Source organism: Anomaloglossus baeobatrachus, chromosome 2 (assembly GCF_048569485.1).
Source record: "Anomaloglossus baeobatrachus isolate aAnoBae1 chromosome 2, aAnoBae1.hap1, whole genome shotgun sequence".
Taxonomy (NCBI): Eukaryota; Metazoa; Chordata; class Amphibia; order Anura; family Aromobatidae; genus Anomaloglossus; species Anomaloglossus baeobatrachus.
Genome location: NC_134354.1, coordinates 253,945,703 through 253,959,295, shown reverse-complemented (window position 1 = coordinate 253,959,295; position 13,593 = coordinate 253,945,703). Strand labels below are relative to the sequence as shown.

The 13,593-nt window shown below is 48.5% G+C and overlaps 1 protein-coding gene across 4 annotated transcripts in view; it reads left to right on the top strand.

Annotated features, from left to right (window-relative positions):
- Window positions 1-13,593, top strand: part of AMPD2 (adenosine monophosphate deaminase 2) — a 190,669-nt gene that overhangs the window by 120,358 nt on the left and 56,718 nt on the right. For all 4 annotated transcript variants that reach the window (XM_075335749.1, XM_075335750.1, XM_075335752.1 and 1 more), the window contains exon 11: window positions 1,436-1,567. In XM_075335749.1, coding sequence (XP_075191864.1) covers window positions 1,436-1,567 — 132 coding nt within the window. The remainder of the gene's footprint in view (window positions 1-1,435; window positions 1,568-13,593) is intronic.

The window sequence follows — 13,593 nt, the reverse complement described above, 5'->3', positions numbered from 1 at the left end:
GTGGCTTGAGCATTGCAGTGGGACTATGTGAGTCAGGCTTTTTGTAATAATTACTCATCTTGCCTTGACTCCTTTTCTTCATTTAAATTTTCTGTCGGTGGTGCCATTAACACTGTTGGCGGCACGTGCACATTGCTATTGTGATGTTATCATCAATAAAATGGCGCCGGAATCTGCGCATGCCCGTACCGCAATCTCTGGCGCCACTTTACTGAGTACACTATTGAGCTGACTATGAGCGGCGGCAGCATGTGTGCTGATGAAAAAAAAAATTCAATCTGCTCATTCGCCGAAACACCGCTCATCTTTGCCTCCACAGTGTCCTCAGTAAAATGGTGCTGGAGATCGCTGTACACGCATGCGCAGATTCTGGCGCCATTTTATTGATTATAACGTAACAATAGCGATGTGCATGTGCTGCCAACAGCGCCAATGCCGCCCGTGGCGCGAAATTTAACTAGAGAAAAGGATGCAAGGCAGGAGGAGAAATTATTACAGATGACTAGAGATGAGCGAACCTGTGGAAGTTCATTTCGGCGGGTGCAGCTGAACCATACATCCACGGGTTCAGACTTGAATCGAACCTCAATGAAAGACATTGATTGGCAGTTCAGATCTCCGCCCACATACAGCCAGCTATAAGCAGCACACTTCGGGGGGGGGGGGGGTGTAAGCGGAGTTTTTACATTTTTATTTTTTTGGGGGGTTGCACAATACATCCGATCATGCTGTTGTTAATCCCAGTGCGAGCCGATCAAACACTGCAAGCGGCTCACACTAGGCAGAGCACTGAGCGTACCTGACCACAGCGATGCTCACGTGACTGGTCAGCATACATAAAGCACCCGAATTCTGTTGTTTTTTTTAAAAGTCGGTGCTAGGTCGAAGTTGGAGCACCAAACCTCAGGTTCGCTCATCTCTACAGATAACATGACCCACATAGTCCCTGATGCTCAAGCCACAGCATAAATGACGTAATTTCTGATAGTTTGAACAAGGATTATTCTGCAATCAAGCTTCAGATTTCTTATCTAAAGGTTTAATTGTAATCAGTCAAAAAAAAACCAACAAACTGGTGGTTGATTCCCTTTAAATGAATGGGAGCTGTCCCGCTGCCCTCAAGAACGGCCACTACACAGTATACAGAGCTCTGGTTACTTCTGGCCGCTGCTGGCTTTGTAAAAAACTGATCAATATGTAGGTGCCTGGTTTCCGACTTCCACCAGTGTGATATTTATGACTAACACTGACAGGTTATCAATATCTAAGTAGCAGACAATCCTTTTACTTTATACAAATCAATAGTAACGGCCTAAGTATAGTTCATCATTCTTTAAGTACTGGACATCCATTTTGAATCTTAGAAGTTATTGAATGTGACGGTAAATTGAGACTTACTCTACTGACGCTTGTTTATTTTTTCTCATTCCCATAGGACAGAAATACTTTCCATCGCTTTGATAAATTCAATGCCAAATACAATCCAATTGGTGAATCTGTTCTAAGGGAGATCTTCATCAAGACCGATAACAAGGTGTCCGGAAAATACTTTGCCCACATCATCAAGGTATTTTTCTACGAAGCCTGGGCCTTACCTCCATAAAATGTATTAGAAATCCCTATTATCCTAGCCATGTTTAGGAGTCAGTTAAGAGTATGGTCACTAGTAAATCTCCCCTGTCATATAACCTTCCTATAGAAAGGCTATGTACCTTTTTATTTATCAATCAAAAAATTCATTACATTTTCTTGGGTCCGTGTTTTAATTGACCAAAGTCTGTCATTATGTACACTGAAGATTTCCAGCTCCTGGCTCCTTACTGTCACATTCTGGTCTGACGGCTGTCATGAAGTTTAGATGACTGGGGAATACCATGGTTACGGTACATTCTATTGACATGGTATACTGCCGTAAAGTACCCTTATAAGTGGTAGGTTGCATAAACATAATCAAGATGGTGATACAGCCCAACGTCCAGAAATATTTGGACAGTGGCTAAATCTTCGTGATTTGTGCTCTGCGTTCCGCTGTTTTTTACTTAAAATAAAACCACTGAGATACCATGGAAGTATAGACTTTTAGGTTTATTTAAAGGGTTGAACAAAAATATCCTGTGAAACGATTTGGGATTGAAATGATTTTTAAAGTCTCCTCATTTCAGGGATTCAAAAGTAACTTGACAAATTACTGTAAATAAAATGTTCTTTCTTTGTCGCTCCATTGGGAGACCCAGACAATTGGGTGTATAGCTTCTGCCTCCGGAGGCCACACAAAGTATTACACTTTAAAAAGTGTAACCCCTCCCCTCTGCCTATACACCCTCCCGTGGATCACGGGCTCCTCAGTTTTATGCTTTGTGTGGAAGGAGGCACACATCCACTCATGCATTCTCATATTAGTTATGTCGGAAGAAAAGAGGGCCCCCACGGGGCCCCCGGCATGTTCCCTTCTCACCCCACTACGTCGGCGGTGTTGTTAAGGTTGAGGTACCCATTGCGGGTACAAAGTCCGGAGCCTCATGCCGTCTCCTTCACCATCCCTTAGCGGCTCTGGGAGAAGTGGGATCCTGAGCGGTCATCCATTTACTGGGACCATGCTCCCTCCGCAGCCCCTGTGGGAATCTGCCGGACCGGAGTCTATTCAACCTCAGGGACCGGGCCCTGCAACTCAAAGGTACTCTGTGTCCCCATTGGGGACTGTGCAGGGAGCGCACCTTTTTCCCGGACGCTGCGGCAGCTGCTGAATTGAGAAGGCCGGCGGACTTCCGCGCCGACCGTGCCTGCTTGTCGGGCGCGGTCTCAAATTTAGTCCCCGGCTTCATCGCGGCCTAGTCGCAAAAATCCCGCCCCCGGGCCTGCCTGTCAGGGGTAAGGGCGGGACTGCCGACCTGACGTCGGATGTGAGGGCTGGAGCATCCTGCATGTTTCCTCCCCCCTCACTGATCACTGTGGGGACCCCAGATTCCCGCACTTTCCTGGCACCGCCCACGGCTCCACTCCTCCCCTGAGAGCTCCGGCAGCCATTTTTTGGCATTCTGCCGGTGGAGGATTCTCAGTGAACAGCTCTGCAGCTCCGGGGGACCTAAGGCAGGGAATCTGGAGGACACACACTACGCTTGTTAGCGGTCGGTAAGCCACACCGGTCACCCGGTGCTGGTCCCCCTAGGGTGCCGGAATAGATACGTATTTATATATATATTTCTGTTCGGTCGGGCTGTATACCCTTTTTTGCCCATATACCCTCAGTGATCATTCTCCTAGGAGACAACAGCATGTCGTCCACAAGGAGCAAAGCTGTTAAGGCACGGGTTTTTTTGCGGCCTGTACCTCTTGTGGGGCTATGTTACCTGCGGGTTCCACCTACCCGCACTGTGAGCAATGCTCGACCCCTGTTTCGCTTGCTCAGCCGGAGCCTCGGTCACTAGTGGGTCCCTCGGCTCATGTAGACCCCCCTGCTCCCCCTGTCCAGGCGGCAGGGACAGAGTTCGCCTCTTTTGCTGAGAAACTCTTTGAGTCTCTTTCACAATCCATGGCTCAGTCTATGGACAAATGGTCTGCCAAGCTGCTAGAAGCTTTGCAGTCCAGACCGGTCCTTACACAGGCCCCGGCCCCTGTTGGATCGTCGCCTCCAGGCCCCTCTCGGTCCGCGCCGCAGCGCGCTCCCAGGTTGGGCCCTAGGTCTCACGTGGAGGACTCCTGCCCGGACCACAGTCCTGGAGCGGCTAAGCGGGCTCGCTGGGAATCTTCCCCGACTTCTTCACGCTGCTCGGGTTCCCAGCTTGAGGACTCTCTGGAGGACGAGGCGGACGTCGCAGCTCAGGGCTCTGACCCTGACGTCGCCCTTAACCTTGATACACCTGAAGGGGACGCCTTAGTGAATGATCTTATCTCGTCCATCAACCAGGTGTTGGATCTCTCTCCCCCGCCTCCTACTGTAGAGGAGTCGGCGTCTCAGCAGGAGAAACACCAGTTTCTGTTCCCCAAACGTACACGTAGTGCGTTTTTCGATCACTCTAACTTCAAAGACGCTGTCCAGAAGCCCAGAGCGGTTCCGGACAAGCGCTTTACTAAGCGCCTCACTGACACGCGTTACCCCTTCCCCTCTGAAGTCGTTAAGGGTTGGGCTCAATGTCCCAAGGTGGATCCTCCAGTCTCCAGATTGGTGGGTAGATCTGTGGTATCGGTTGCAGATGGCTCATCGCTAAAGGATGCCACTGACAGGCAGATAGAGCTCCTGGTGAAGTCCATCTATGAGGCCACGGGCGCGTCTTTTGCCCCGGCCTTTGCAGCCGTGTGGGCACTCCAAGCTATCTCAGCTTGTCTGGCTGAGATTAATGCTGTCACACGTAATTCTGCTCCGCAAGTTGCGTCTTTGACTTCTCAAGCGTCAGCTTTTTCTTCCTACGCCATGAACGCAGTCCTAGACTCTGCTAGCCGTACAGCTGTGGCATCCGCTAACTCTGTAGCAGTCCGCAGGGCCATGTGGCTGCGCGAATGGAAGGCAGACTCGGCCTCCAAGAGGTTCTTAACCGGTTTGCCGTTTTCTGGCGACCGATTGTTTGGCGAACGATTGGATGAGATTATTAAGGAATCCAAGGGAAAGGACTCCTCCTTACCCCAGTCCAAACCTAAGAGACCTCAGCAACGGAAAATACAATCGAGGTTTCGGTCCTTTCGTCCCTCCGCCAAGCCCCAATCCTCTTCGTCCAGCAGGCCGGAGAAAGGCCAGAGGAACTCCTATGCGTGGCGGTCCAAGTCATGCCCCCAGAAGGCCGCAGGAGGCACTGCCTCCAAGGCGGCCTCCTCATGACTCTCTATATAAGAATAAGGCTGCACATCAAACTTAGATAATGGTATAATGCCTCAAGCATATGGAAAAAAATTGGAATATACAATGAAAAATGCTACTTGCTAATTTGAACATGTGAATAATGAATTGCATACCTGCCATGAATATTAGGAAAAAGGAGATATTTAGCAATCGCATTGATCAATGTAACTGAGCCCCAAGGCCTCGTCAAGGCATATCTCTATATTGGGGTCCCTAGCTCTGTGACCCTAACTGTGTGTCATCTCATTGCAATTAAAAACTGCTATGGGTGGAGAGGGGTAACTAAGGACTTTCTTATATAGGAGATGGAAAAAACATGGCCGAAAGGGGCGGAGCTGTGTTCACATTCAGAAAAAAACTACATATAACTGAATAGGATAACTGAAGTGAGCACTAATATATATATATATATGAGTGCAAGCCAAAAATACATACTATATATAAGAATAAGGCTGCACATCAAACTTAGATAATGGTATAATGCCTCAAGCATATGGAAAAAAATTGGAATATACAATGAAAAATGCTACTTGCTAATTTGAACATGTGAATAATGAATTGCATACCTGCCATGAATATTAGGAAAAAGGAGATATTTAGCAATCGCATTGATCAATGTAACTGAGCCCCAAGGCCTCGTCAAGGCATATCTCTATATTGGGGTCCCTAGCTCTGTGACCCTAACTGTGTGTCATCTCATTGCAATTAAAAACTGCTATGGGTGGAGAGGGGTAACTAAGGACTTTCTTATATAGGAGATGGAAAAAACATGGCCGAAAGGGGCGGAGCTGTGTTCACATTCAGAAAAAAACTACATATAACTGAATAGGATAACTGAAGTGAGCACTAATATATATATATATGAGTGCAAGCCAAAAATACATACTATATATAAGAATAAGGCTGCACATCAAACTTAGATAATGGTATAATGCCTCAAGCATATGGAAAAAAATTGGAATATACAATGAAAAATGCTACTTGCTAATTTGACTAAGAAAGTCCTTAGTTACCCCTCTCCACCCATAGCAGTTTTTAATTGCAATGAGATGACACAGTTAGGGTCACAGAGCTAGGGACCCCAATATAGAGATATGCCTTGACGAGGCCTTGGGGCTCAGTTACATTGATCAATGCGATTGCTAAATATCTCCTTTTTCCTAATATTCATGGCAGGTATGCAATTCATTATTCACATGTTCAAATTAGCAAGTAGCATTTTTCATTGTATATTCCAATTTTTTTCCATATGCTTGAGGCATTATACCATTATCTAAGTTTGATGTGCAGCCTTATTCTTATATATAGTATGTATTTTTGGCTTGCACTCATATATATATATATATTAGTGCTCACTTCATTTATCCTATTCAGTTATTCCTCATGACTCTCGGCATCCCCTAGCCGCATCCTCGGTCGGTGGCAGGCTCTCCCGCTTTGGCGACGCCTGGTGGCCACATGTTCAAGACCGATGGGTGAGACATTCTGTCTCACGGTTACAGGATAGAGTTCAGCTCTCGTCCTGCGGCTCGTTTCTTCAGAACCTCTCCGCCCACCGCTCAGGCCGACGCACTTTTTCAGGCAGTGGACGCTCTGAAGACAGAAGGAGTTGTGATCCCTGTTCCCCTTCAGGAACGTGGTCGCGGCTTTTACTCCAACTTGTTCGTGGTGCCAAAAAAGGACGGATCATTCCGTCCCGTTCTGGACCTCAAGCTACTCAACAGACATGTGAGAACCAGACGGTTTCGGATGGAATCTCTCCGCTCGGTCATCGCCTCGATGTCACAAGGAGACTTCCTAGCATCGATCGACATCAAGGATGCTTATCTCCACGTGCCGATCGCACCCGAACATCAACGCTTCTTGCGTTTCGCCATCGGGGACGAACACCTTCAGTTTGTGGCATTGCCTTTCGGCATGGCGACAGCCCCACGGGTTTTCACCAAAGTCATGGCATCCGTCGTGGCGGTCCTACACTCTCAGGGCCACTCGGTGATTCCCTACTTAGACGATCTCCTAGTAAGGGCCCCTTCTCGGGTGGCGTGTCATCACAGCCTTACCGTCGCTCTGGCGACTCTCCAGCAGTTCGGGTGGATCATCAACTTCCCGAAATCCAAGTTGACACCGACCCAATCACTGACTTACCTCGGGATGGAGTTTCATACACAGTCAGCGGTAGTCAAGCTACCGCGGGACAAACAGCTTTCTCTGCAGGCAGGGATGCAATCACTTCTTCGGAGTCAGTCACACCCCTTAAGGCGCCTCATGCACTTCCTGGGGAAGATGGTGGCAGCGATGGAGGCTGTGCCGTTCGCGCAATTCCATCTACGGCCACTCCAATGGGACATTCTCCGCAAATGGGACAGGAGGTCGGCTTCCCTCGACAGGAACGTCTCTCTTTCCCTTGCAGCCAAGACGTCACTTCAGTGGTGGCTCCTTCCCAATTCTCTATCGCAGGGAAAATCCTTCCTACCCCCAACCTGGGCTGTGGTCACCACGGACGCGAGCCTGTCAGGGTGGGGAGCGGTTTTTCTCCACCACAGGGCTCAGGGAACCTGGACTCCGATAGAGTCTTCCCTTCAGATCAATGTTCTGGAGATAAGGGCAGTATATCTAGCCCTATTGGCTTTCCATTGGTGGCTGGAGGGCAGGCAGATCCGTATCCAGTCGGACAACGCCACTGCCGTTGCATACATCAACCACCAAGGCGGCACTCGCAGTCGTCAAGCCTTCCAGGAAGTTCGGCAGATTCTGCAGTGGGTGGAAGCCACAGCCTCCACCATCTCCGCAGTTCACATCCCGGGCATAGAAAACTGGGAAGCAGATTTTCTCAGTCGTCAGGGCATGGATGCTGGGGAATGGTCTCTGAACCCAGAAGTGTTTCGAGAGATCTGTCGCCGCTGGGGAACGCCGGACGTCGATCTCATGGCGTCACGGCACAACAACAAAGTCCCGGCATTCATGGCACGGTCTCAGGATCACAGAGCTCTGGCGGCGGACGCGTTAGTTCAGGATTGGTCGCAGTTTCGACTGCCTTATGTGTTTTCTCCTCTGGCGATGAGGAGTGTTACGCAAGATCAGGTCCGACTGCCGTCGCGCCATTCTCGTCGCTCCAGACTGGCCGAGGCGGTCGTGGTACCCGGATCTGTGGCATCTCACGGTGGGTCAACCGTGGGCGCTTCCAGACCGCCCAGACTTGCTGTCACAAGGCCCGTTTTTCCATCTGAATTCTGTGGCCCTCAACCTGACTGTGTGGCCATTGAGTCCTGGCTCCTAGCGTCTTCAGGGTTATCTCAGGATGTCATTGCCACCATGAGACAGGCCAGGAAGCCTACGTCCGCCAAGATCTATTATAGGTCTTGGCAAATCTTCCTATCCTGGTGCGCTAATAACGGTTTTACTCCATGGCCGTTTGCCTTACCCACTTTTCTTTCATTCCTTCAATCCGGAATGGACAAGGGTTTGTCACTTGGCTCTCTCAAGGGCCAAGTATCGGCGCTCTCCGTGTTTTTTTCAAAAGCGTCTAGCCAGGCTTCCGCAGGTCCGCACGTTCCTGCAGGGAGTTTGCCACATAGTCCCACCTTACAAGCGTCCGCTGGAACCCTGGGATCTTAACAGGGTGCTAACGGCTCTTCAGAAACCACCTTTCGAGCCGCTGCAGGATGTCTCTCTATCACGTCTTTCGCAGAAGGTGGCCTTCCTAGTGGCAGTCACATCACTTCGGAGAGTGTCTGAGCTAGCAGCGCTGTCATGCAAAGCCCCCTTCCTGGTGTTTCACCAGGATAAGGTGGTTCTGCGTCCGGTCCCGGAATTTCTCCCTAAGGTGGTATCCCCTTTTCATCTCAATCAGGATATCTCCTTGCCTTCATTTTGCCCTAATCCAATTCACCAGTGTGAAAAGGATTTGCACTCTTTGGATCTTGTGAGAGCACTCCGGCTCTACGTGTCTCGCACGGCGCCCCTGCGTCGTTCAGATGCGCTCTTTGTCCTTGTCGCTGGCCAGCGTAAGGGCTCGCAGGCTTCCAAGTCAACCTTGGCTCGGTGGATCAAGGAACCGATTCTCGAAGCCTACCGTTCTTCTGGGCTTCCGCTTCCTTCAGGGCTGAAAGCCCATTCTACCAGAGCCGTGGGTGCGTCCTGGGCATTGCGGCACCGGGCTACGGCTCAGCAGGTGTGTCAGGCAGCTACGTGGTCTAGTCTGCACACTTTCACGAAACACTATCAAGTGCATACCTATGCTTCTGCAGACGCCAGTCTAGGTAGGCGAGTCCTTCAGGCGGCGGTTGCCCACCTGTAAGAGGGGGCCGTTTTTTCGGCTCTTTTTATTGAGGTATTCTTTTACCCACCCAGGGACTGCTCTTGGACGTCCCAATTGTCTGGGTCTCCCAATGGAGCGACAAAGAAGAAGGGAATTTTGTTTACTTACCGTAAATTCCTGTACCCTTCGGGCTGGTTGTCTTTTTGTGTACACATGTTGTTCATGTTGAATTGTTCTTTTGGTTCATGGTTTTCAGTTCTCCGAACATCCTTCGGATTGCATTTACCCTAGACCAATTTATAAGTTTTCTCTTTCCTGCTTTTGCACCAAAACTGAGGAGCCCGTGATCCACGGGAGGGTGTATAGGCAGAGGGGAGGGGTTACACTTTTTAAAGTGTAATACTTTGTGTGGCCTCCGGAGGCAGAAGCTATACACCCAATTGTCTGGGTCTCCCAATAGGAGCTAGAAGAAAAGGAATTTACGGTAAGTAAACAAAATTCCCTTCTTTCTTAATACTTGTGGAGAATCCTTTTCAGGCACTAACTGCCTGAAGTCTGGAAGCCATGGATGTCACCATACACTAGGTTTCCTCCTTTGTGATGCTTTGCCAGGCCTTTACTGCAGCTGACTTCAGTTGTTGCTTGTTTGTGAGTCTTTCTGCCTTAGGTTTTGTCTACATGTGAAATGCAGCTTGAGGGAGTTGAGATCTGGTATTTGACTCTGCAATTGCAGAATATTCCACTTCTGTACTGTGAAACGCCATCCAATCAACCTTGCTGAATTTGGTTGAAGCAGAGCAGAAAGTATAGCCCTGCACACTTCAGAATTAATCCGGCTTCTTCAGTCTTCAGTTACATGATTAGTAAATATTAGTGACCTAGTGCCATAGGAAGCCATACATGCCCGGCCATCACACTGCCTCTACTATGTTTTACAGAGGTTTGGTATGGTTTAGATCTTAAGCTTTTCCAAGCCTTCTTCATACTTTCTTCTTCCCATCATTCTTCTACAGATTGATCTTTGTTTCATCTGTCCAAATAATACATTTCCAGAACTGTGCTGACTTGTTTGGCCTTTCTATTTTTAAGGGTTCTTTTCCACTTGCTTACCATTTCCGATGCGAGAGCATTGGAAGCGATATGCTAATGACCCTCTGCTGCGAGCGTCAGCCAAGGGTCATGTGACTGTGATGCGATCATATCGCAGCCTCGGAGAAGAGGGATGAGCACTTTCTCCCATCTCCTCCGCTGTCTGTCTCTGCATATATCGCACTGCAGTCGCATACCATGCGAATGCAGTGCGATGTTTCACATGCTCCCATAGACTTGTATGGGGGTGCGTGAGCCGAGACTCTCTGCCAAACACAGCGTGCTGCGATTGCACCGAGAGCACGATTCATGTCCAGAAATAAAAGGCAAGAGGACACTGCCTCATTGATTTACATTGGTGCGAGTGCAATTCAATGTTTTATCGGATCGCACTTACACATCAAAATCGCAAGTGGAAAATAGCCCTCAGGCTGATTAATAATAGTTTGCACCTTGTGGTGAACCCTGTGTATTTGCTCACATGAAGTCTTCTCTTTGTGGTAGACTTAAGGCTGCTTTACATGTTACAATGTATCGTGCGATCGCATTTGCGATCGCACCTGCCCCCATCGTTTGTGCAGCAAGGGCAATTTCTTGCCCGTGTCGCAAAATGCTGTAACCCCCCGTCACACGTACTTACCACCTGAACGACCTCGCTGTGGGCGGCGAACATCCCCTTCCTGAAGGGGGAGGGACGTTCGGCGTCACAGCGACGTCACACAGCGGCAGGCCAATAGAAGCGGAGGGGCGGAGATTAGCGGGACGTAAACATCCCGCCGACCTCCTTCCTTCAGCATTGCCGGCGGCCGCAGGTAAGCAGCAGTTCATCGTTCCCGGGGTGTCACACGGAGCGTTGTGTTCTGCCCCGGGTACGATGAACAACAGGACGTTCGATTTCTAGAAAATGAGCGATGTGTCAGCGATGAACGAGAAGGTGAGTCACACGCTACGATATTACTAACAAGGCCGGATGTGTGTCACTTACGACGTGACCCCGCCGACATCTCGTTAGATATATCGTAGCATGTAAAGCCCGCTTTAGATACCTACTTCCTAGAGAGTGTTCTTCACTTGGGTGGATTTCGTGAAGGGATTTTTAGTCTCAAAAAGGATTTTCCGCTGTTGTCTTCTGTTGATGTCCAGCCCTTTTTGAGTTCCCAAGTTCACCAGTGCACTTTTCTTTTTTTTTGCAGAATATACCAAACTGTTGATTTGGCCACTCCTAATAGTTCTGCAATCTCTCTGATGGATTTATTTTTTTCAGGTTGAGAGCAACAGCTTCCATATGCAAATTTCACACCTGGAGTCCGCTCCAGAATTTTGACCTGCTTAATTCATGATGTATTATTGAGGGAATAGCCCATGCAGCCCATTAAAGAGCTTTTAAGAATATTGTCCATTTACTTTTGGTCCCTTGAAAAAGCTTCACCTACATATTAAGGAACTGTAAGGCTCTGTGTGCACTGGGAAATGAAATTTCCTTGCGTAAATTCCGCATGCTCTCAAAGATTACCGCACCCGCGGTAAAAAACCGCGGGAAACCGCACCCGAAAACCGCATGCGGTTTGCCGCGGTTTGCTGCGGTTTTACCGCGGTATTGTTCGCGGTATTGCCGCGGTTTTGCCGCGTGCGGGTTGGGATGTGCTTTATTGCATTCAATGCAATAAAGCACATTGAAGAAAAAAAAATACATTTAATTCTGATAGTAGATAGACAGAAGAATAGATAGAGGGATAGATAGATAGATAGACAGACAGATAGATAGAGGGATAGATAGAGGACAGATCGCTGCATTTCCCACGGTCGGCAGTGAGTTCACATTACCGGCCGTGGGAAATGACCGGTAATTACCTCTGCTGTCTGCTGCTTTCATTCAGCGCTGTGTCTGTGACAGTCGCGGCTGGATGGAAGCAGCGCAGGACGTCGGACCTGTGGATTACGCCGGAGCTTTGTTTGGGGGGGGTTAATAAAATGGTGAACGAGGCTTGTTGGTTTTATATAAAATAAAGGATTTTTCGGTGTCTGTGTTTTTTTCACTTTACTTACGGGTTGATCATGTCAGCTGTCACATAGACGCTGCCATGATCAAGCCTGGAGTTAATGGCGGTGGTCCCCCACCACCATTAACCCCTTGTATTACCTTGCCACCACTGCTACACGGTGGCAAGAAGAGCCGAGGACACTCCGGTAGTGCCGCATATTGCATGCGACAGTGCCGGGGCAGCTGCGGCTGATATTCTCGACTGCCGGAGGGGGAGTGAGGCGGGGGACATTACCCCTGCCCCTCTCCCTCCCCAGCCTTAGAATACCGGGCCGCCGCTGAGGGCTTACCTCGGCTGGATGGTAAATATGCAGCGGAGCCCACGTTCTTTTTTTTCTATATTTCCGTTTTCTTTCTATGTGTGTTCTATATGTCTGTGTCTGTGTTCTATGTCTGTGATGTCTGTGTGTGTGTGTGATCTGTGTGTGTTTACTCTCTGCACGGCTTCCTCTTCCTGTAATGACATCACTTCCCTGCAAAACCGCAGACAAGCGATGCACATTACCGGAGGTAAACCGCGAAATACCGCAGGGAATAACGCAGGAAAACGCAGTGAACCGCACAGAATTTGCTGCCTGCGTTATTCCCTGCGGGATTTCATGATTAACATTGAGTCAATGGAGTGAAATCCCGCAGCGATGTGCGGAAAAGAAGTGACATGCACTTGTTTTTGCTGCGGGATTCCCGCAGCAAAACATGCAGCTGTCAAATTCCGCCCAGTGCGCACAGGATTTTTTTTCTCCATAGGATTTGCTGGTGATTCACTGCAGAGATGTTATGAACATTTTCTGCAGCGAAACATGCAGCAAATCCGCGGAAAATCCGCGGCAAAATCCGGTAAGTGCGCACATAGCCTAATTCCTAAACTCTTACTCCAAATTGTATGTAAATACCCTCAAATTAAAGATGAGTATACACTTTAAGCCCATATTGATTATATAACTGTATATTGAATATGTTTTGGTAAACGGCTAAAGTGCCAAAATTGGTGCCAACAGTGTCTAAATATTTCCTGGACCTATCTTTATGGTATAGTCAAGGTTCTTACAAGCTTTTTTTGTTCTCCTAACTCCGTTTCTGTACATAGGGCTTGCCCTGCTTGAAAATTTCACAGTTAAAAAGTGAAATATTGAAATTGTATGCTAGAATGGCCTTATCTGAATTTCATCTAAAATACTTGCCAGGTCAGCTCTTTAAAGGGGTTCTCTAAGAATGTAATAAAAAAAAAAGGCCCATACTGCAAAATTGAAACTGCGGTCAGTCCTACTCACTTATCAGGATAGGTTTTTAGTCTGAAGAAACACCGTGTCTGACCTGACAGAAGAGCAGTATCGTAAACACCCATACCTCAGCACTGCTGCCCAAGCAGGGCTG